At 38.4% G+C, this 21,828-nt stretch overlaps 1 protein-coding gene across 9 annotated transcripts in view; it reads left to right on the forward strand.

Moving 5' to 3' along the window:
- Nucleotides 1-21,828, forward strand: part of ZMYND11 (zinc finger MYND-type containing 11) — a 111,271-nt gene that overhangs the window by 61,988 nt on the left and 27,455 nt on the right. For 6 of the 9 annotated variants that reach the window (XM_087712504.1, XM_087712505.1, XM_087712502.1 and 3 more), the window contains 2 exons: nt 2,318-2,477; nt 11,892-12,053. In XM_087712504.1, coding sequence (XP_087568630.1) covers nt 2,318-2,477; nt 11,892-12,053 — 322 coding nt within the window. The remainder of the gene's footprint in view (nt 1-2,317; nt 2,478-11,891; nt 12,054-21,828) is intronic. The other 3 variants (XM_087712508.1, XM_087712509.1, XM_087712510.1) reach the window with 1 other exon arrangement.

Here is a 21,828-nt window from a genome sequence, read left to right on the forward strand (position 1 = left end):
TAGCTTTGTCAATCAAAGCAAAGCAAGCAAGGATGAAAGAGTTCCTGAAACCCACCCACTCAATCACTCTTTCAGTTGTCTGGGATGCATATTTGGTAGCTTCCTTCCTTGGGATTAATGTCTGCCAGCCTAATTGGGAAGGACATGTATGTGTGTGTGTGTGTAAGAGAAGATATATACCGTATATTGTAAAGATTTGCTGTTATTTTATAAATTCACAAGAGTCCCAATGCATTCTAAAGAACAGGTTGTGCCTCAGTGTTCCATTGAAAGTGTTTTGAGGGGAGCTGTTTATCAGGGCTGCGAGGGGTTGTGACAGTTGCACTGCCCCAGGCTATGCTGGTGTGCACTCACAATTCCTGCTTGATGAAGACGTGTCAACCGTTATGCAGGCCCTTTGCATAGACTCTCTTATGCACCGGTTTCTCCGTGTCATGAACTAGAGTGACTCAATGTTACCCTATAGTCACCTCATAGTTAGATTATTGCAGTGCTTTATATACAGCTGCCTTCAAAAACCACTTGGAAGTTACAATTGATCCAGAGTGCACGCAGTATTGGGTATCCATTGGTTTGCTTATGTTACACCTTTGTTGCATGACCTGGTCTGGCTATCAGTTTTTCTTCTGGTTGCAACTCAAGATGCTGTTTATTTCTTTAAAGTTCTTCATGGCATAGTACCTATTTGCAACAGAATAGCTGCTTATCTCACTAGATCAGGTAGGGTGGGCATGTTAGAGGTTCCCTACCTAAAATCTTGCCATCTAGTGGGACCTCGGAAGCGTTGCTTTTTCATAGCTACCCCTACCTAGTAGAACACAGCCTCATTGGCAATTTCATAGCCCAGCCTTAGAAACTCTTAGAAGGCTATTAAGTTTTCTACTGAGGTGCTGGGATTCTATGAGTAGAAGAGTTTTTTGGTTTTCTGTTTACTTCTGATTGTTTATTTATTGATTTATGGAGTTGCTTAAGATGGACGTCCATATAAGTAAGTCAAGGCGACAAATATAAATAGTACTTCTTCCTGACAATAACAATACGGTGAAGTAAGTTGGACTAGCTCAGAGTGACTGGCTCAAAATCCAGCTGCCTTTGATGCTCAAAGTGAAGCTTTTGAACTTAACTTTAATCTTCTGGTTTCTAAACTAGAAACTTAATAGGACAGGATAATGTAATTTAATGTATAATAAGATAGGATAGGATAGGATATAACTACTGGCGTTACTGCCAATTTGGTGCGTGCGCAATTTGCCTGTAAATAAGTCTGTGCATATGCGGAACATTAAAAATGTCAAAAAACCATGCTGTGGAAGGGGGAAGAGGTTTGGGGGTGTTGCGAGCCTGCTGTCCCTACCGGTTTGGCGACCCAGTCGCAATTTCTACTACCAGTTCGCCCGAACCGGTGTGAAGCGGTAGTAACCCACTTCTGGATAGGATAGGATAGTGTTATTGCTTGTTTGAACTCCATGGAGATCCCAGAATCATTTTGGAGTTGGATAGCCTAAAAATCTGAAAAATTAAATGTATAAATATTTTGTATGTTAAAACACTTTAGCAGATAGTACCGAACATATGGCTCGTATACAGTTAGTTATGAATTACTGTAGCTATTTGTTGGTTTCCCATTTTTCTTTTAGTGGCTATCTAGCTAATGAATTACAGTAAAGATTTTGATGGCTCCCTCTTTCTTTAGTCCCAACTGATTTAGTGGAATGAGTTCTCAATCAGTAGTCCTTCGATAGAATTTATTGTGCTAGTTGTTTTTGGTAGTCCTTGCCCTCTGTGCTGAGATCTGTGGCTCTCAAAATGGTTGGCATGACCTCTCCAGCCTTGAATGTATACTTGATAAGCAGTGATTAAATAAGAAGAAAAGAACTATGCGGTTTCTCAATTTGTCCCTTCCTTCACCATCTTACCTTGAAGCAAAGACTAAATGTTCTTGGGGGGGGGAGGGGAACCCCGATCTGCACCATGATACGCACATTATTTTGCATTGAAAAGTGTTGCAAAAATTGACTTGTTTCTTTGCTTAGCTAATTAAATTGTGATCTGGCTTGGGAAAACTTGAATTTAAAATTTTAAGATTTTAATAGATTTTAATTCTATGTATTCTGTCTTTTTTATTCAGGGGAGCTTTAACCTTTTGCAGATGATAATGTACATTCAGCGCAAAACGTTAAGAGATATTAAAATAAATAGAAGTGAAAAAAGCCAAACTTTATTATGTAGTTTTGAAATTCTTGAACTCAAGACGACAAAAGACATCCAGATAACTCATGATGATTTTGTAAAAAAAATGCTTCTGTTTTCTTCACAGATATATGTCTCGGGTTCACGGTATGCATCCCAAGGAGACCACACGTCAGCTTAGTTTAGCGGTGAAGGATGGCCTTGTGGTCGAAACCTTGACAGTGGGATGCAAAGGTTCAAAAGCTGGCATTGAGCAAGAGGGATACTGGCTGCCTGGGGATGAGATTGTGAGTATATTTTCTGATAAGTGTTTCTATCACCATTTCCTGGAACGTTGACTTGGAATTCTTAGTACCAGCCTGGGTGCAGAGTCTCAGAAAAATACAAAGAACAAAAATAAAATTATTTTTACATTTACATTTTTTTTACATTACATTTTGCTTTTAAAATGTAAAAAGAGGTAGAAAGCTGGTTTCTTAATTACCTCATGTAGCTGTAGGCATTCAAGTAGCACAGAATAGGTAATTATTACCCGCAAAACAGCTTCAGAGGTGAATTAAGTATATTCTTAAAAATACAGCCTAATGAATATAGATATTTATAAACATACATTTTTAGAAATAGATTAATTTCAAGGCATGGCAATTAAGGTATTTATCAAAGACATGCAGTCCAAAACAGTTTGTGAAAAAAAATATATTTGGCATTCCAGTTGAGAAAGTTCAGCACCCAGATTTTGTCCTGTGGGTCCTGCTTCTTATTTCAGAAATAAGTGGAAGAGGAACACTTTCAGTATAAACTGAGTATTGTTATTTTAATCCACAGCAACCATGTTTCAATAGGATACAAGTAGTCTTCCACTTACAAGAGTTCGCTTAGTGAACGTTCAAAGTTACAATGGCACTGAAGAATGTGACTTACGACTGTTTTTCACAGTTACAACCTTTGCAGCATCCTCATGGTCACATGGTCAAAATTCAGATGATTGACAGCTGGTTCATACTTGTGATCGTTGTTGTGTCCCAAGGTCATGTGATCCCCTTTTGTGACCTTCTCACAAGCAAAGTCAATGGGGAAGCCAGATTCACTTAAAATCGGGTTACCAACTTATCAACTGCAGTGATTGACTTAACCACTGTGGCAAGAAAGGTCTTAAAATGATGCAAAACCCGCTTAACAAACGTGTCACTTAACAGCAGAAATATTGGGCTCAATTGTGATCATAAGTCAAGGATTACCTGTAACTTGAAAGTTTTTAATTTTGAAAACTTCAGAAAGTTATTTTTCTTTACAAAATGTTCGCAGATTGGTGTCAGGGTATCTTCTAAAGCCCAAGTTTAGGAAGCTTCATTTGCTTGTAGGCTTATACTAAGACAACTAATTTTACTTTCATATAAATCTGAAAAATTAGCATGGGCTAGGACATACTGTTAAATTAATTCTTTCAAGGTCTTTCACCTGTCCTTCAGTTGATTTAGAAAAGCCACAAACACTAGCGGGGGGGAGGGGGGGGCTCCAAATCCTTCTATAGCAAATCCTCAAGATGATGACATTGATTATAGATGTAATGCTTTAATTGTTAGTTATTCTGAATAACTTGGAAATGCATTGTTACTGTTAATCAGTTGGGTAATATATAGTAGAAAGACATCAACTGTGATTTTACATTTTTGTTTTGATTTTTTACCTAGTACTGCTATAGTTTCATTTGGTATAGCAGTACATCGGTAATTGTTATGAAATCTTATTTTATTGAGACACTGCCTGATTGGAAAAGATAGCTATTTTAACTTTGTTTTTAATTAAATTTGGTCATGTAAGCATGAAATCCTAAATTTAGATTGTAAATTTATTCGCAAATCATTTGCCTTGAGAAATGGATAACTCAAGCATACACTGGAAAAAATATTTTTAAAAATGTTTCTATTCAGTTTTTAAAGAGAGTTTTTAGCTCTTACAAATTAAATTAAGAGGCGTATTGGCACATTATAATATAAATGCCATTTTTAATACATAAGGTAGAAGATTTTAATAGAGATGTTCTTTGTCTAATTTAAATATCCTTAGATATAGTATTGTGCCACATAAAGCTGTTGAGTACAACTACAGATTCTAGATTTAAGAATAACAAACTGAAATACTAGGTTAAACAATATCATATATGATAGAAGGTTTACTGCACGTAGGGATGCGTTGGTTAACGCTGAGCTTGTCGATCAGAAGGTCGGCAGTTCGAATCCCTAGCATCGCATAACGGAGTAAGCTCCCATTACTTGTCCCAGCTTCTGCCAACCTAGTAGTTCAAAAGCACGTAAAAATGCAAATAGAAAAATAGAGACCACTTTTGTAGAAAGGTAACAGCACTCTGTGCGCCTTCACAGTTTAGTCATGCCTGCCACATGACCACGGAGATGACTTCGGACAGACCTGGCTCCTCAGTTTAAAAAACGGAGATGAGCATTGCCCCTAAATCTGGAAATGACCAGCATGCATGTGCGGGGCAACCTTTACCGTGTACTGCATGTAACCAGAGTTGTGTTTATTTTCTACTGCATGCATAAATTGGATTTTTATGCCAAGTTAGTCAAAATTCTTCACATAGAAAAGCTGATTATAAATCAAGTGAATGTTCATGTGCTCAGATTTTCATACTGAATGTGCTACAACTGGTCCCTCCAAAGGCTATTATGCGCTATATGGCTTGGAAATGTAGCTGCCCATTTACTAATGTAAATCTTAACTGAGTTTTCAACAGTATTTTCAACAGTTTCATTATGCACAAAATGATTTAATGAATTAAGATTCTCAGCTTCAGTTTCTGCAGTCAGTTTAATTTTTGCATTGCATAAATTGTAAAATATGCACAACTCTGTTCTTAATTAAAAGACTTGAATATGTTTTTTTTTAAATCTGTGAGAATGGGAGATACTTTCTCTTCTCATTTACATTTAAATATTACATTTTAAGATTTCTGTTTATTAAAGGTACAGCCCTAATATATCTTGCATCTCTTGGCTTCATATAATTAAGTTGTTTAGAAATGAAAAATGTTACATGTTGTGCGTAGCTTCTGTAATGGGTTGATTTGCATATTTTTTAGTTTAGCAAAGCTTGTTTTTGTATGACTGAAACCTCCTCTAAACATTTGCCTGATCTCGTCCCTTTACCAAAAGCAACATCAAATTTCAGCTTGATTGTAGAAAAGCACTATAGATTACATCAGGTTTTTTTTAACCATCATTTCCATCATTATTTGTTATGAAATTTTATTTGTCCAAACCACCTTGTTGCTGACCTTTAAGTATTATCAGTTCTTCTTGTAATCACAGAGATATATTTTAAGTTCATTAATATTAGATAGCTTTCTAATGCCCATGAACTAAGTTTAGGAAAAGATTAATGATTTACTTAACTCTGTAATCATAAATATATTAACTGCAATCCAGTTGCTGGCATGTATAAAAACGGACCCAAGCTAATAGAATTTAAAAATAGAAATAAAACATCAGAGTAGTCTTGCAGAATTTGAAGACGCCCTAAACTCAAATAAATTTGGTTATAACCAACATTCCCTATGCATGATGGAGATCCACTTGGCTTTATTAAATTTACATATGTTCCCTGTCATAATTGCAAACTTTACGCAAGATTGAAAATACCTTCCAGGCCGCAGTACATGGTTAGAAAGATATGTTCACTCAAAGTTGGGTGTGCTTGTTATATTTAGATTTTTTTTTAATGACACCAGAATACTAATGATACCAGAATACCTGAACTTTGTAATTGTCAGTCTTCTTTTTAACAAAGAATTAATATGTTGTGAGAATAAAATGACCCACCCACCCCATTTCCTTTAGAGTTGGAAATGGAATACTTTCTGTAAGGGCAGTATAATTTTTTATTTCTTCATGTCTTCTAGTAAACCGATTCTGCAAAATCTTCATTCGTGCACATAAAATTAATTTTCATTATAATATATATTTTGGAATTGCTTAAAAGTAGTTCCATAAGTAACGGTAGTTATATTTTAAGGGGTGTGTGTGTGATAATGATAATAGGTTTTATTTACAAACTGTGGACACAATTAAGTCCCTGATCCTAAGCAAACCATTTCTTGGATTTTTCTATGACTTCACACCATTGTGGGATATTTTGATATATAAGCATGTCTTTCTTCCCAGGGGCTATTAACTGAGAATGCTAATCTGTTTTACTAAGCTGAAAAACTACAAACATGGAACCATTTTTGCTCCCCCTCCTCTTTTGAATGTGTTTTCCTAATTAAGTTAAGTGCTTGAAAGCTTTCAGGAACTTCCAAGCATAGAGCTTTTAGAAAACATTTGGGGAGGGGGGGAACCAGTCCATAAAGTTTATTTGGAGGAAATTTGATTAGTTAGGGTGCTCTCAATAATAGATGTTTTCCCCTTTTGGTTTTAGTTTATGTTCCACACATGGGTTCCAATACATAGACCATATTTTTGTTTTGTTTTGTTTTTTTTCTCTTTATTTTGAAAGGCTTACAGCATGCAGCCTTTCTTTCGGACAACTACAAAAATGAAAGTGAACAACTTTTGCACTATGAGGTCTTAAATGTATTCTGTTACATCTCTCTCTTTTTGGGTTGCTGTTGTATATTAAGATAGATGTTAAGATTAGATGTTGCTTTTCCAGTCTTCCAATAATGGAATTAATAATGCTTATCAGCTGTGTTGTATCTGGTTCTTGAAATTAGCCTGCCTTTTGTAGCACCTTGGTTAAAATACTATTTTCTTTCCTCCTTCCTGGAGACACGGAAGTGGTCACTCACATGTTTTGCTGCAAGATATAAAGTTGCAATGCTTTTCTTTCTTTCTTTCTTTTTTCCTTTTGTCAGTTACTTTGGGAGGATATGATGACATCTCGTGGAAGACTTTTGCAAATACAGAAAAAGATATTTGTACTCTGAGATTTTTTATGTTTATCGTAATTAGAATAGTGGCTGCCAGATGTTAGTTATATAAATGCCTCCTGTCTCATCTGAGGAAATTACGTGGCAGATATCTTTGTACATCTCCAGCTCTGCAAAGATTTCAATATTTGTCCAAACTTTACACTAGCTTTAAAAGAACAAAGATTTATATGATTTTGTGGGTTTTTTCCCCCTAAAATGCAAAACAAAAGTTGCACTGATTGGGGAGGGGGTGGGATTTCCATTAACACTAAAATTTATTTTCTTCTTTATGATTTTATTTCCAAATTTCTGTTTTCTCAGTTACATGTAATTAAAAAAAACACAATATTTTAATTACTTTGATTAAAGTAGAGGTTACACTAGAAATGTAACTATGGCCAATTCATATGTCACTAACCACAATGACCACAACTAACTACAATAACAGCAAAGTGACCAAGTTTGTATTATAATTTCACAGCCCAAGCTTCACCCTTTTATACTTGAGGGGTGACTTCATAGTTGACTTTATAATGAGTAAATATGTGGATATTTGTCTGTCTGTCTAGTCTTCGCAACCAAATAGATACTGTCAGCTTCAGTTCATCAGATAAGCTGATAAGCTGATCAGATAAGCTGTACATCAGTTTGCATCTACTTATTAGAAGTAATTAAATCTGGTTTATAAGAATTTGGAGTTTTTTTTTTTTTAATAAATCCTGTTTATAAACTACAAGGAAAAAAATGACCAAACATCTAAATATACTAAAAAATCCTCTCACGATAAACAAATCATTAAAGCTAAAGAGCAAAATAATAAATGTGGTTGGAGTTACAAATGCTGAGATGCAGCATAGTGAGAAGATATAAATAGGCCAGCTATTAGTTATACCATATTGATGATGTCACAGTGAAGAATTTCAACTTTTTGCTTTTTTATTCATTTAGTTAACTAATCCTCATGTGGAAATCCCACTGAAATTAACTGGAGCAGCAAAAGATTTGGTAGTTCTCTTTCATTTCAATTGGTTTGATATAAAAGATTTGTCATGGAATTATGCCAAAATCTTTTATTTCATAATTGCTTCTTTTCCGTGAATGTGATTTTTTTCTCTGGATAATCAAATTTTCATAAAGAAGAAGAAGAAGAAAAGAGTACTGCTTGAGAAAGTTAATTAAAATTAACGTTCTGGTAGTCTTTGGCAAATAATGCAACCAGTAATGTAAAACACTCATGTTGTCTTTTTTTCTGAAATGTACTTTGACTAAAAAACTTAAATTCTATAAATTGAATATATCTTACAATAGAATAATTGATGATAGAAGTCAGCATGAAAGGGAAGATGAAATATAAAAGACCAGTTTACTAATTATGAATACTATGTAATTACATCATCAAACTCATTATCAAACTTAATATTTTTGCGGGCCTATATATCAAAATAAACAGATGGGGAAGTAATGAGCATTCATACACAACATATCTCTGTAGGAATGGAATCTTTCAAAGGATGAACGAAAAATCAAGTGCCAAATGTCATCAATGATCCCTCTAAATGGGTCTAGGAGTATGTGTGTGTAAGTATGTAAGTATGTATGTATGTATGTATGTATGTATGTATGTATATACATACATACATACATACATACATACATACACACATACATACACACACACAAACACACACACACATTTCTTGGAAGGATTTTATTTTAACATGTCTGGTAGTTTACTTATGAAAATGTGAGAATCTGGCATCATAATCATTTAAATATAAACACCTCAAAATTGTTTGGGTTTGTAATGTGTGATGTCCTCTGCATTTAAGGATGCATTTTTCACAGAACAATACCAATGAAAATTATAATATGCATTGTTTCTGTAGAGGCCCCAAGCTATAGTTCTCAGTTACAATGGAACTGGAAAAAGCTTGAAAAAGTTTTTGGCCATTTTAGGTTGGACTCAGGCCAATTATAAATAGGGAATGTCGTTTCTGTTTACTTGGCCTAACGGAAGATCTTCCAATTCATCTAAAGAAATTGCATAATTAAACCACACATGATTATAAATACATATAAATTACATGTAAATGAATATTTATTCCGAGGTGCTTTATTTCACAGAGCAGGTTTTGGGAAGATTCACATTATTTCAATCTCTTATAGTTTCTATAGTTATCCTTAAGCTTAAAGGATCCAAATGAGTTCAAAACTTTTTGCCATCCAAGGCAGTTCATGGTCTTAAAATAAATAAAAACTGCCGATTTGTGGATACTTAATTTTATCTTCCCAAAGAATCATTTGTCTTAGTTTGTAGTTATATTAGGCTGCTTTGTCTACAGTGCAAAAGTACCTCTACTACAGTGTTTCTCAACCATACTGGCTGGGAAATTCTGGGATTTTGAAGTCCACACAACTTAAAATAGCTAAGGTTGAGAAGCACTACCATAGAATTTTTATTTCATTATTATTTGTAACTTATAACTCTTAGATATTGTCCAGTAAGTAGAATATTTTTGATGAGATTTCCTTGAGCATGGTTTCAACTTTAAGATCAAGTGATGCAAAATATTTATATATGACAGTAAAAGCTAAATGTATATGAGCATTAGCAGTTGAAGAACACCAGAATTAATTATACTTTTTAGAAACATTTATACGAATGAATATGCTCATTTAACTAGATTATACCCATTATGAGGAAAATTAAAAAAATCAGTAAGATGGAAAGAGGCAGTTTTTACTTCTTTTTCTGCATTGCTATTAGAAATGGTATTTTTAGGCTTCATTTACACAGTTGAAGCATTTGAAGGACCACAACCTAAGTCCAATATTTGGATTCGTTGAAATCAAATTGCGAAAGGTATGTTTAAAAAAATCATGGAAAAGAAAATCAAAATCATGCTTGAACTTTCCTTATTTCGAAGTTGATTTGTCTTTTGTTCTGCTCTGTTTGTATCTTTCTGTAAGTTTGCAAACTTTAACTTGTTAGCGTTCAACTTACATTTAATTTGCAGCAGTGTTCTGTTCTTGCAAGAACGTTTGCTTTGGCCTGGTGCAGTTTCCCACAACCTCATGTCTTTATTAAAACTATAATTTGCAGAATATTCAACCATATCATCCACTCTGAAAGGTTGGGAGTTCTGCAGACTGTGAGATCAATACAGCTGCAGGGCCCTAGAGGTTGGAAAAGCTGTTTAATGAGTCAATTCTGATATATTTCTTTGTTCTGTTCTAAATTCTCACACAGGTCAGCAAATTTTAATGGAAGAAATAAGAACGTATATAAAATTCAATCAGAGCAAAACCAAATGACAAAGTACTTTTGGGTGATCTCAGGGCAGCCTTTAGAGTCCTAGCCTCCAGCTAAAAATCTTTAAAACTGGCCATTATGTATAATTGATATCACAAGTGATGCTGAACATTTTCCTGCTCACCTGACACTTATGTAGAATGGAGTCTTGTGTGAATTCTGAGGAACAGACGGGATTTTTCTTTTATACGTGTTCAGCATGCCTTTGCAGATGATTGAGCACGTTGCATGTGCTTGAAGGAAAAAATAGAAAAACGGGGGTTCACAGAGAGGAGCAAAGAGACAAATAAATAAAATTTGCATTGCTTTGGACTTTGTCACATTACTCTGACCTCAGCAGCCCTTGCTGCCTTTTTAAAGATCGTTCTTCTGTCTAGTTAGAGAAGATCCACTGTAGAATCTACTTATAAATGAATGCAGTCAGAAGAAACATCACAGCTGCCGTGGACATATATTGTGTGTGGAATAGCAGTGACAGCTCCTGTTCCTCCCACTCAAAAAAACCCCCCACTCCTGTAGAAGGGGTACTGTTTTTCAAAACTGCTTTTGATGAACATTGACGAGGTTCCCTATGTTCCTTAGAATTCCACATCTGGAGACTGATTTTGCCCTTTCAGGAAGAAAAAATATTAGACTCTAGGGGAGACTCAAGAGAAGACCACTAGAATAGCAAATGGCGGGATACAAGTAGTCCATAACTTGCAACAATTTGTTTAGTGAGTTGAGTTTGTAGTTACAACAGCATTGAAAAAACTGACTTATGACAATTTTTCACATGACCATTTCAGCGTCCCCGTGGTCATGTGATCAAAATTCAGACGCTTGGCAACTAACTCATACTTATGACCATTGCACTGTTCCCGGGGTCATGTGATCCCTTAACTTAACAACTGCATTGATTCACTTAAACAACAGTGGCAAGAAAGGTAAAATGGGGCAAAACTAACTTAACGAAGGTTTCATTGAACAACAGAAATGTTGGGCTCAATTGTGGTCGTAAGTAGAGGACCACCTGTATCACAATTTATTTGCCTAGAGCAGTGGAAGGAAGGAGTTCCATTGCCTTCATTTAATTATGTAAAGATAATCGGGGCTTCATTGAAATTGAAAATTTATTTTATGGGATGTAAGACAAGAAACTTTTGAGGTGGGGGGGGGGAGATCCGAATGCCTGGAAACATGGCATAAGAGTGTATATGCTGTTAATCAGACACACTCGTGCTCCATGATTTAAGCCTCAGCACTTATTAGATGCTAATATCTTTCAGCTACTAGCATACTTGAAGTTTACAGAGTGGAATTTTAAAATAAAACAAAAGGTATAATCCATGAAAGAGCTGCCATATTTTAAAATGCCTAACCGTTGCTAGACTTCAAGAAATGTGCTTTTTTTTTCTATACATGGCTGTTTCAGATATTGACAGACTGTTCTATCAAATTATTTTGTATTTTTTGTAGGACTGGGAGACAGAAACTCATGACTGGTATTGTTTTGAATGCCATTTGCCTGGAGAGGTGTTGATATGTGACCTGTGTTTTCGGGTGTATCATTCCAAGTGTTTATCTGATGAGTTCAGGCTTAGAGACAGCAGTAGTCACTGGCAATGCCCAGTTTGCAGGGTGAGTACCTCTTAGCTTTCATGTGCTGAATAGAGGCTTGGTCTTTGTTATTTATAGTTTTAAGAAGTTTCTGGTGAGGAGAAACATCCAGCTTTGCCTACTGCAAGGACAATCTCCATGTTCAATGCAGATGCAGACATCTGGGTGTGTCTGGGCAAAAATAGCAAAATAAAAGCATGCTACCCATAATCCTTGCCTTGGGGCAGTCATTAAATCTTTTGCTGGATTGGACTGGGAAAATCCTCTTGTCCATAACTTTTGAGTTTCAGAATTCTCCACATGAATCTTTAACAGACTTTGGCCGTAACTTAAGAAAATAGTACAGGAGCTTAATTCCCATACATTTCATTAGCAGGACTACTTTGCTCTCCCCCTCTAAGCCAAAACAAGTCCAAGATGAATTGCCTTGATGTACACAGGCCTCCCCTCTTCCAAGTCCATCCCTTCTTAACATCCATAGAACTTGAAACCAGACTGGTGCTTTAACTTTTGGCTTTTTCTACTTGCCTGGATGTTAAATTCTTTCTGCATTTGCCCAACCATATCCAGATGTGTGCAATATTTTTCTTGATTCTTCTCTAATACCAGCAACTGGATTGTTATTTAAACAAATGTAAGCTTTATCTGCTTAATTTCTGTTAGGACTCCAGAACGTTTGCAGTACGATTTAAGAAAAATACGGTACACATATAAACAAACTGACTTAGTTATAAACTTGATTAACTAATTAATTTTATTCTTAATGACTTTTTTTTTTGCCACCCTTTAAATCAAAAGGGTGACTTAACAGAACTTTTAAATAATGTAACCTAAATTTTTCTTTATTTCTCTTTCACTTTATATTTTAAGCTATAGATGTTTGTGAATGTTGTGGGATGAAATTCATGAAAAGCAATTCTATTCAAATGTTGCGCATTAAACTGTCACATTTTGCTAGAGTTTCTGTGAAATCAGGTGCTTTTCATTCAGAATCACCTTTTTTGTGCCCCCTTTAAAAATGCCTTTAAAAAAAATCCAATAATATCTGGATATCCTTTTTTGAGAGTGGTACAGTTTGCACAGGGATAGCAGAGGAGAAAGAGATGATAATTTTGATAGATCTTTTTCTCTTCTACTTTTCCTATTTAACGTTCTCACTTAGACATGCATAGCATATGCTAAAGAATGTACTAAAAACATGTGTGAATGAACGTTTGCTGTAACTTAACAGGTAGAAAACATCTTATGAGAAAGATTATTAATAACAATAACGGGGTAAAAGTCACATGATAAGAATAAATGGTGAGTCCTTCGGGGGAGAATTGTTGCTCCCACTGTATCCTTTCTGAGTAGTGAGAGCCCTTCTTAATTACCCTTGGTTCTCCTTTCCTTTTTTTAAGTCAAACATTTTTCCTTCCTCACTATGAGCTTCGTTGTTTTCTTACAGATGTTTCATTACCAAACAAGGAAACATCATCAGCGCTAGCAAACATGCAAGCTCAGAGAGCACCAAGGGCCCCCCACAGTTCAATCTTGAGCTACAAATATTCTCTTCTATTGGTTTTTCTTTCCTCCCTTGACTTCCTTACAAGTAGGCCTTGTTCCCAAATAAGCTATCACTCATAAAAGAGCCTCCATTTTCCTCAGAAGCCACCATCTGTACACATCTGGCAGACTTAATTGGACTTCTGTCTCCTTACCCAGCTTTCTACATGCTTCCACCATGGTCTGATTATCATGAACACTCCACATTTGTTTCTTTCATTTAAGCAAATGGGCAGCAAATAACTTTTCTTAGTTATCTCTACTGTAGTCCTACTTTGGTTGGGCAAGATAAGTGTTGGAAATCAGATTTTTCCCCCCTTCTGATTGTGCATCAGTTGCTGCCAAAATTAAACAACAGGGGGATGTCATTGAATAACAGTTTGTGATTCAATCTTTGGAATTTGTATAGCAAAACTAGATAGGATTTTTCATGTACCAATTGATTTTCAATATATCTATAGGCAATTTTGACATATTTTAGGACTTCTGTTTCTCCAGATTTGATTGACATCAAATTACAAATTTACACCTTTTAAAAAGTGTGTATGAAAGGGTCAAGACTCATGACAGTTGCCCAAAAACTCCACACAGACACCATTCTGTTAGTCCATTATATCCCAATGTTGGCCATTTTCAGATGTGTGGTCTTGAAATCCCCAAATTCCACTTTCATTCAGATGGGTAGTGAATTAAAATTCTGGGAGATGAAGTCCATGAATCTGGAAATCACCAAGGTTGGGAAACACTGTGTGAGTCATTCTAGCCTTCCAGCCTATGCCCAGCAGTGAAACAATGCATATAATCTATAAGGCCTTTAGTTAATGCTGACTGCACTAGCTACTCAGCAAAGGAACAGCTAGTGCAGTTAGATCACCATTATTTGCGGGGGGGGGGGGGCAGGAGCGGGTCTCTGAAATTGGTTTCTGGAACTCTCTTGTTCAGTCGGCAGTACTTAAATATCAATGTAAGACTTCACTATCATTGATTCACAAATGCATTTATTTGGGGAAACAAGTCGGGCTTTAGAAAGGACTTCCTAATGATCTTGCTCCCCTCCATAAGTGGCAGGGGCAGTTCACAATAGCTAAAAATCCAAAGGCGCTTTCTGTGTTTTCCTGTTGTCATTCCATACAAACATTTCCTTCCTGAGATGCTTTTGCTAGGAGAATTGAATAGAAGATTAATGAAGCAGGGGTCATTCTTCAGCCATTAAACAAGAAAATCCCCCTGGGCATTGTGAATTAAATTGTAAATAATGTCAAGTGCCTGCACTTTGTTGTACACCTGTGTACATTTATTCACGCAAAGAGACGTTGTTACAAGAAGTGGAATTTAGCTTCAATAGACACGTTGTTAACTAAAATTGCTGAATCCATACAAAGCACCTTTATGGTTTTAACTCTTTCCTACACTTCTAACACAACAAGCTGTTATGGAAAGTAGGAGGAAATTGCACAAGTCGTTAAGCAAGAACCTCATGTGATCCCGACTTCCAAAGACATTTGGGAAGACTTCAATGGACTTTGCTTGTGGAAAGCTAGCAAGGAAGGTTACAAATCACAATCACTTGAATTGTGATTACATAACCACAGGGATGGTGTGCTGGCCAAAACTAATGGCTTGTTGCAACTACCACTTGTTCAATGGTGTTAGTGTTGCAAATTTAAATTAAGTCTAGTAATAGTGCAGATTTAATAGCTGGAAGCATTGAAGTCAATCACTGAATCTTTTATTATGGCCTTTAAGCCCCAAAATGCAGTATTTGTCAAATACCGTATTTTTCGGACTATAAAACACACTGGAGTATAAGACATACCAAGATTTTGAAGAGGTAAATTTAAAAAAATTTTTTTGCCCTCCCCGGCCTCCAGAAGCATTCTACAGGGCTCCCAAACGCTCTGCATGCCCCGGGTTATTTTTTTTTTGAAAAACGGGGCATGCAGAGAGTTTGGGAAGCCTGCAAAGTGCTTTTGGGGGCCAGGGAGTGCAAAAACGCAACACATGGGGGGTTCAGGCCGTTTTCACAAAAACAGGGTATGCCAAAAATTCAGTGTATAAGATGCACCGAGATTTTCACCCTCTTTTTGGGGAAAAAAGTACGGCTTATACTCCGAAAAATACAATATATAAGGTAGACAGAAACAGATACATCTAAATATATAGATACAAATAAAAAAGGAGTCGTACAATACAATAATATCATAAAAACAGCAGCAGCAATAACAATAATAATCCAAATATCAGTCACGATCACCAAGATTGGCACTAATGGTTAGTTACTGGGACAAATAAAGGCTCAGAATTGGGCAACCTGTATACTGTAGATACATCAAATAGGTAGATAGAAGAAGGAACAAGTAAACATTATACTCTCTGCCAGGATTTTTTTGTTTGTTTGTTTTGTTTCATATAAACGCCATCTGAGATTCCCAGCAAAGAGAACAACTGAAAAGCATTTGGCCCAGGGATTTCATGGAACTATGCCCACATATGGGCCCATGCTTTTCTGTTGAGGGATGGTTTGTAACATTCCTGAAACACCGAACTATACTTTGAAATTAACTAGGCTGCCCTATGAAAATGGTTTTCTTCAATGAAATAAAGAGTATTGCTTTCTTCTGCAAAAACTGAAACCATGGGGCCAGATGAGACAAGAGAGCTTATGTTTTGTATTTCATTTTAAAACATTCAGGTTCACCATATTTAGTTATGCACTTTCTCGGAAATCCGTCTCGAGAATAAGACCAGATCCATATGTTATCTCTGGAATATATTGATGCCAGCAGAATATTGATGCCAGTATCCTCTGATGCTTGCTGTGGTTTTTGAAAAAGTGGATCTTATCAATGTTGTGTGAAAGCCGCTCAAAACGTTAACCTTCCCCTATACCAGGGGTGTCAAACTCACGTCCCGCAAACCAGATGCATCACGTGCTGGCCACACCCACCCCTGGTTTGGCGAAGTGGGAAAAAGTTGTGATACATCATGTGACAACAATATGTTGCAGGTTTGACGCAATTGCCCTACATCATGTGCTACATAAGGGAGTAGAAGAAAATGCTTCTCAACCATGACAATTTTAAGTTGTATGAATTTAAACTCCCAGAATCCCCCAGCCAGCTGAAATCCACACATATTAAAATTGCCACTGTTGAGAAATACTGGGCTATGATTAGATGCCCAGGACCAGTCTTCCCTATTGCTTGTTTTTTGTTCCTTTTATTTTAAAATAATTAGTAGGAAAATTTGGGATATTCTGTCTGCGTTCTTTCAAATGGTTTTGTGTTGAGGGCCCATTTTGTTTCTGGCCATTAAGACCTGCAAGAGAAATATGATGTGGCAGCATCAGTAAAACAGGTGAAACTCTTTTAAGTATTTGCTTTGTTATTTTTGGCGATGGAGATAAATGCAGAAAATAGGTGGTGTAAGACTCCTCAAATTTGAATATACCTGTAACCATTAAAAAAAATCATGCACTAGAATTTGCTCTTTTGGTGTATCATATTTCAGAGGCATGGTTTGTAACCTGCTCTAGATTTTCAGAAATAGGTTTGGCAATATGTGTGTGCCTCTTGAATCCCAGGGTATCCATCCCTACTTTACAAAGAGTACTTAAACTTGCTGTGATGCGTAAGTATACCACTGTTAGAAACAGTCCAGCATGTTTCCTCCCTTCTTGAGTGTGTATTAGGTCTCTAATTCTTCAGTTATTTCCACCTTGTCTTTCAGTTTCCCAGACTCATACATACAAAGGCTTACTTTACAGAGATGAGGAGATTCCTTTTAGATATAAGTTGAATTATAGAATTTCCTCTTGAGTTTTAGCAGAGAAATTGCCTTTTTTTTTAAACAGCCAGGACTAGTGAATGGTTGGTTCTTTGTACTCATTTTCTCATAAAGAAACCTCTAAGTGCTGGGTGCTATCCAAAAAGATAAAGAACCTTAATGGGCTTCTACAAAAGTCAATCAGGCTATTCAGTATTATCATCAGTAAAAAAATCAAATACCTAAAAGAAATAACTGAAGCAATCTCCATAACAAGGGTACAGCTTAAGTCAGCTTTCAACTAAGATTCTCAGTTCCCAAAGAGAAGAAACTCTGTCTGGGGTAGCCATAGAACTGTTGCTAAATTTACTAATTAGAGGAGCACAATCATGTCTAAAATGTTGTAATTGGAAGAGAACACTCTTATTAGGTTAGGATTGTTAAAAAAAAAAGAATAGGGAAACACTTAGTGCCTTTTCTAACCTTTAATAACATTTGTTGGTTGAAAAATATGCAACTCCACTCCTTAATTTACTAAGCCATTTTACTGAACTAACAATTTAGGTGTGTTAAACAAATTAGCAGTCGGACTGAGGATCATCTTGAAGGATTTCTCCTATTACAAAATACTGTATTCCTTGGCAAAAAGTGTGGGGTTAAATTCAGGGATGACTTGCATTGAAATGGCACTGCGTTGGTGAAACCACACTTTGAATACTGGGTCCAATTCTGGTCACCACAATATAAAAACAATTGAAGGATGGGTAAACCAAGCCAGTGAATCTTAGGAGCCGAGGTGGCGCAGTGGTTAGGGTGCAGTACTGCAGGCCACTTCAGGTGACTGTTATCTGCAGTTCAGCGGTTCAAATCTCACCGGCTCAAGGTTGACTCAGCCTTCCATCCTTCCGAGGTGGGTGAAATGAGGACCCAGACTGTGGGGGCAATTTGCTGACTCAATTTGCTAAAAATCTGTAAACCGCTTAGAGAGGGCTGAAAGCCCTATGAAGCGGTATATAAGTAAATAAATAAATAAATAAATAAATAAACTGGGGCCCTAGAAAGAATGCAGAGAAGAACAACAAAGATGATAACACATCTAAAACAGAGGTGGGTTGCTACTGGTTTGGCCCGGTTTGGCCAAACCAGTAGCAACTGGTAGAAGTATGGTGGTGTGGGTTGTTGGAACCTGCAGTGATCCAGGCCTGCCATGCCCCCAAACTGGTTCTCCTTTGGTGCCGCCATTTTGTGTTTAAGTTCTGCAAATGCGCAGAACAATTTTAATTGAATTGTGTATGAGTGCAGCAGCATGCAAAGCGTGCACACAAGCATATCAGCAATAAAGCCAGCCGGAACCCACCCCTGATCTAAAAGCTAACTCATACGATGAGCAGTTAAGGAAATTGGGTATGATATATGTGGCCTAAGAATTAGGGGTGACAGGATAGCAGTCTTGAGGGGAGAAAAGGGAGTTGATCTATTCTCCAAAGCACCTAAGGGCAGGTAAGGAAGACCAAACTTAGGAGAAAATTCCTAACGGAACAATTATCAGTTGGACAGCTTACTTCCTGGAGTTGTAGGTGCTCTGTCAATGGAGATTTTCAAGAATGATTGGACAACTTTTTGTTCAAGTTAATAGGGGGTCTCCTGTTTGAACAGGTTGGACTAGATTTCTAAAGTTTCTTCCAATCCTATTATTGTATGTTCTATGAATTAAATTAAAATATGACCAGGATAGACACCATCTGCTATTTTTGGCTGAAAGTCAGAACTGTAATTAGAGCAATAGTAGGGCTTTATAGTCCTGGCAGGATGAGAGTTACTGAATGTTGTCCTTTGGAAGATTGCTGGGACAGATTGTGTTGCTTGGTGTTTATGTTTCTCCTTCCAGGATACTTAAGGTATAATGTCAGATCATCAAAGCCCATGAGTAATTTTTATTCAAGGGCAGACAAAGTTGAAGAAGAATTCATTCAACATTTTAATTATTTAATTTGTGTTCAGAAAAGGGGTGCATTTTCAAGCTTAAAAAATACACATACAATATAAGCATAGTTGCAGAATGGTATCAGAATTGCTTCAGTGTGCCATCAGCTTTATAAAGTATTTTTTTATACCCACTCACTCAGAGGTGGATTTCTACTGGTTTGCCTGAACCAGTTGTGGTTTGGCGGCCTGAGTTGCTGGAACTGGCAGCGACCCTGGCCTGGCATGCCCCTGAACTGTTATACCAGCAGCTCCTACAGCACCGCCATCTTGTTTTTTGCTTCTATGCATGTGCAGAGTAATTTTTATTGCACTGGTTGGCCACGCCCCCAAATTGGCCCTCTTTTATGCTTTCCCTGCCTTGCCTTCGCCATGTAGATCCACAGAACTGCCTCCTCCTGCCTACACACAGGTAAGCAGCATTCATGCTAGCCCTGCTCCCCGACGGCTGCAACTTGGGCCCCATCTGGTCAACTGGGCGGCCGATAGGAAAAGCATCGAGTGGGTGGGCAGGACCGGCCTGGCTTCCAATGCTCCACTCGGCATGGGCGATAACAGCAAAAGGTAAGGGAAGCGAGCCCTGGGCTGGCATCCCTGCCTCTTTCATCTGAGAGGTCGCTTGGGGAACGGACAGCCTCACCTGCTGCTGCACCCTTCCCTCACTGCCCCTGCCATACAGAGCGTTGCAAGCCAGGCAAGTCTTGGTCATCCGCTCACTCACTGCTTTCCCGGCAGGTTGGCCAGGTGACGAGGCAGGGGGACAGGGCTGCAGCCAGCAGGGAGAGGATGTGCATGGGGCAAAATGGGAGGTGCCCCACTGGCAGAAGCTCCACATGGATGGCGAGGGAAGGGTGCAATGACGGGGGAGGCTGACCGGTCCCCGAGCCGGCTCTCAGAGGAAGGAAGCAGGGATGCTGCCCTGGGGCTTGCTTCTGTTACCACTCATCACTATTGCCCATGCTAGACATCGCATTGGAAGCCTGCCCAGTTATTCGCTGGTTTTGTGGGCGTGGCTAGGTGGCAGGGGCATGTGACCCTCAAGGTTGTGAAATTCCAACCCGTGGGGAATTTTCAGACATTTTGACTCTCAAAGAGAATGAAGCAGGTATGGCGCACCCAGAGCCACTGCTTCTTCTTTGCAACACCCGAGGACAAAAGAGGAGCCAAGGAGCTGTGGGGAGCCTCCTGCATGTTGCATCCCCTCCCAGCCTTTGCCCACTCCTCCACCCCTGTTAGCATTTCCCAAAGCTGCCGCCATTGTAACTGTGATGGAGGGGGCAGGCTGGCAAGCTGGGAGCCCAAAAATGATGTGGAGGCACGGGCGAAGGCTGGGAACAGGGTGCAACATTGCTCTGCCATCTTCGGCTGTTGCAAAGAAGAAGCGGTGGCTCTGGATGCGCCAAGCCCACTTCATTCTCTTTGAGACCCACCTTGCAAAATCTCAGAAAATTCCTCATGGGGCAGAATTTCACAACCTTGCTGGTTGCCACTCATTTCCTAGTAGGAATTGAGACCGCTGGACTCAAGGCTACATACATTTGAGGCAGCATGTGCATGACTGCAGTGCAAGTAGCCTTCAAAGTGCCACAGCTGTCTTCTCAGTGTTCTGGATTTCTGGAATTTCTCCAGTAGGAAAATGAGCACCTAGATCTGGCGAGTCTAAAGGGGAGAGGTGGATGAAGGCAGCCAAACTTTTTGCATTCCGTTTTCATGCTTTTGGGTAGAGGGAAGTGAGCTCTGCACGGCATCCTGGCTCTGCTCTATGCTGCACCTGAAGGCACAAAAAAGAACACAAAAGGAGGAACCTGGGGTGGAGGGGAGGCACCACATGCAGCTACAGGGCACATCCCATTGCGGAGCTTGCCATACCTGGGGGTGGAGGTGATGCATGGAGGGGTCTGTCTTTCTGGTGGACGGCTCCCCGGTGCCCACACCAGTCGATCCTCAGTTTTTTACAGGCAGTGGCACAATCCACAGCAGCGGCATGCTCAGGAGCAGCCACTTGTCAGCTGAGGAATCTGAACGTGGCCAGGGGGCGGGCTATGCCGGTAAGCAAAATGAGAGCCTGCAGATGCCGACAGCACTTCTCTACCAAGAAACGCTTCTTGAGAAGCACTTCTCTACTGGTGGGGTAGGGAGTTTTGACATCTGGGCTCTGTGATTTTCCAAGGCCTCCGCCGTGCCTGTTTTGGGGTATTGCAGCTGGTACCTCCTCCCCTCCCTTGTCCCAAGCCAGAATTGGTTGAACTTTCCTCCCTCCCTTCCGCCCTGCTTGCACAGTCCAGCGCTTCCACCTGCATCTTTTCCTATCTCCCACCCTTACTTTTCCTTTGTTCTCCCCCTCCTCACCCGCTGGGTTTATAAACACAGGCGTGGCCTCTGGGCTGCAAAGTTGAATGCTTCAATTTCTTCTAGGAAATGTAATGGTTTTTCCACACCCCAAATCCTCCAATGGTCTATTTTTGGGAGTTCTTCCCCTCCTTTCCCTCCGTTGGAGTCTTGG

Source organism: Thamnophis sirtalis, unplaced genomic scaffold (genome assembly GCF_051295495.1).
Source record: "Thamnophis sirtalis isolate CommonGarterSnake01/CBP01778 unplaced genomic scaffold, rThaSir2_p1.2 scaffold_4, whole genome shotgun sequence".
Classification (NCBI taxonomy): Eukaryota; Metazoa; Chordata; class Lepidosauria; order Squamata; family Natricidae; genus Thamnophis; species Thamnophis sirtalis.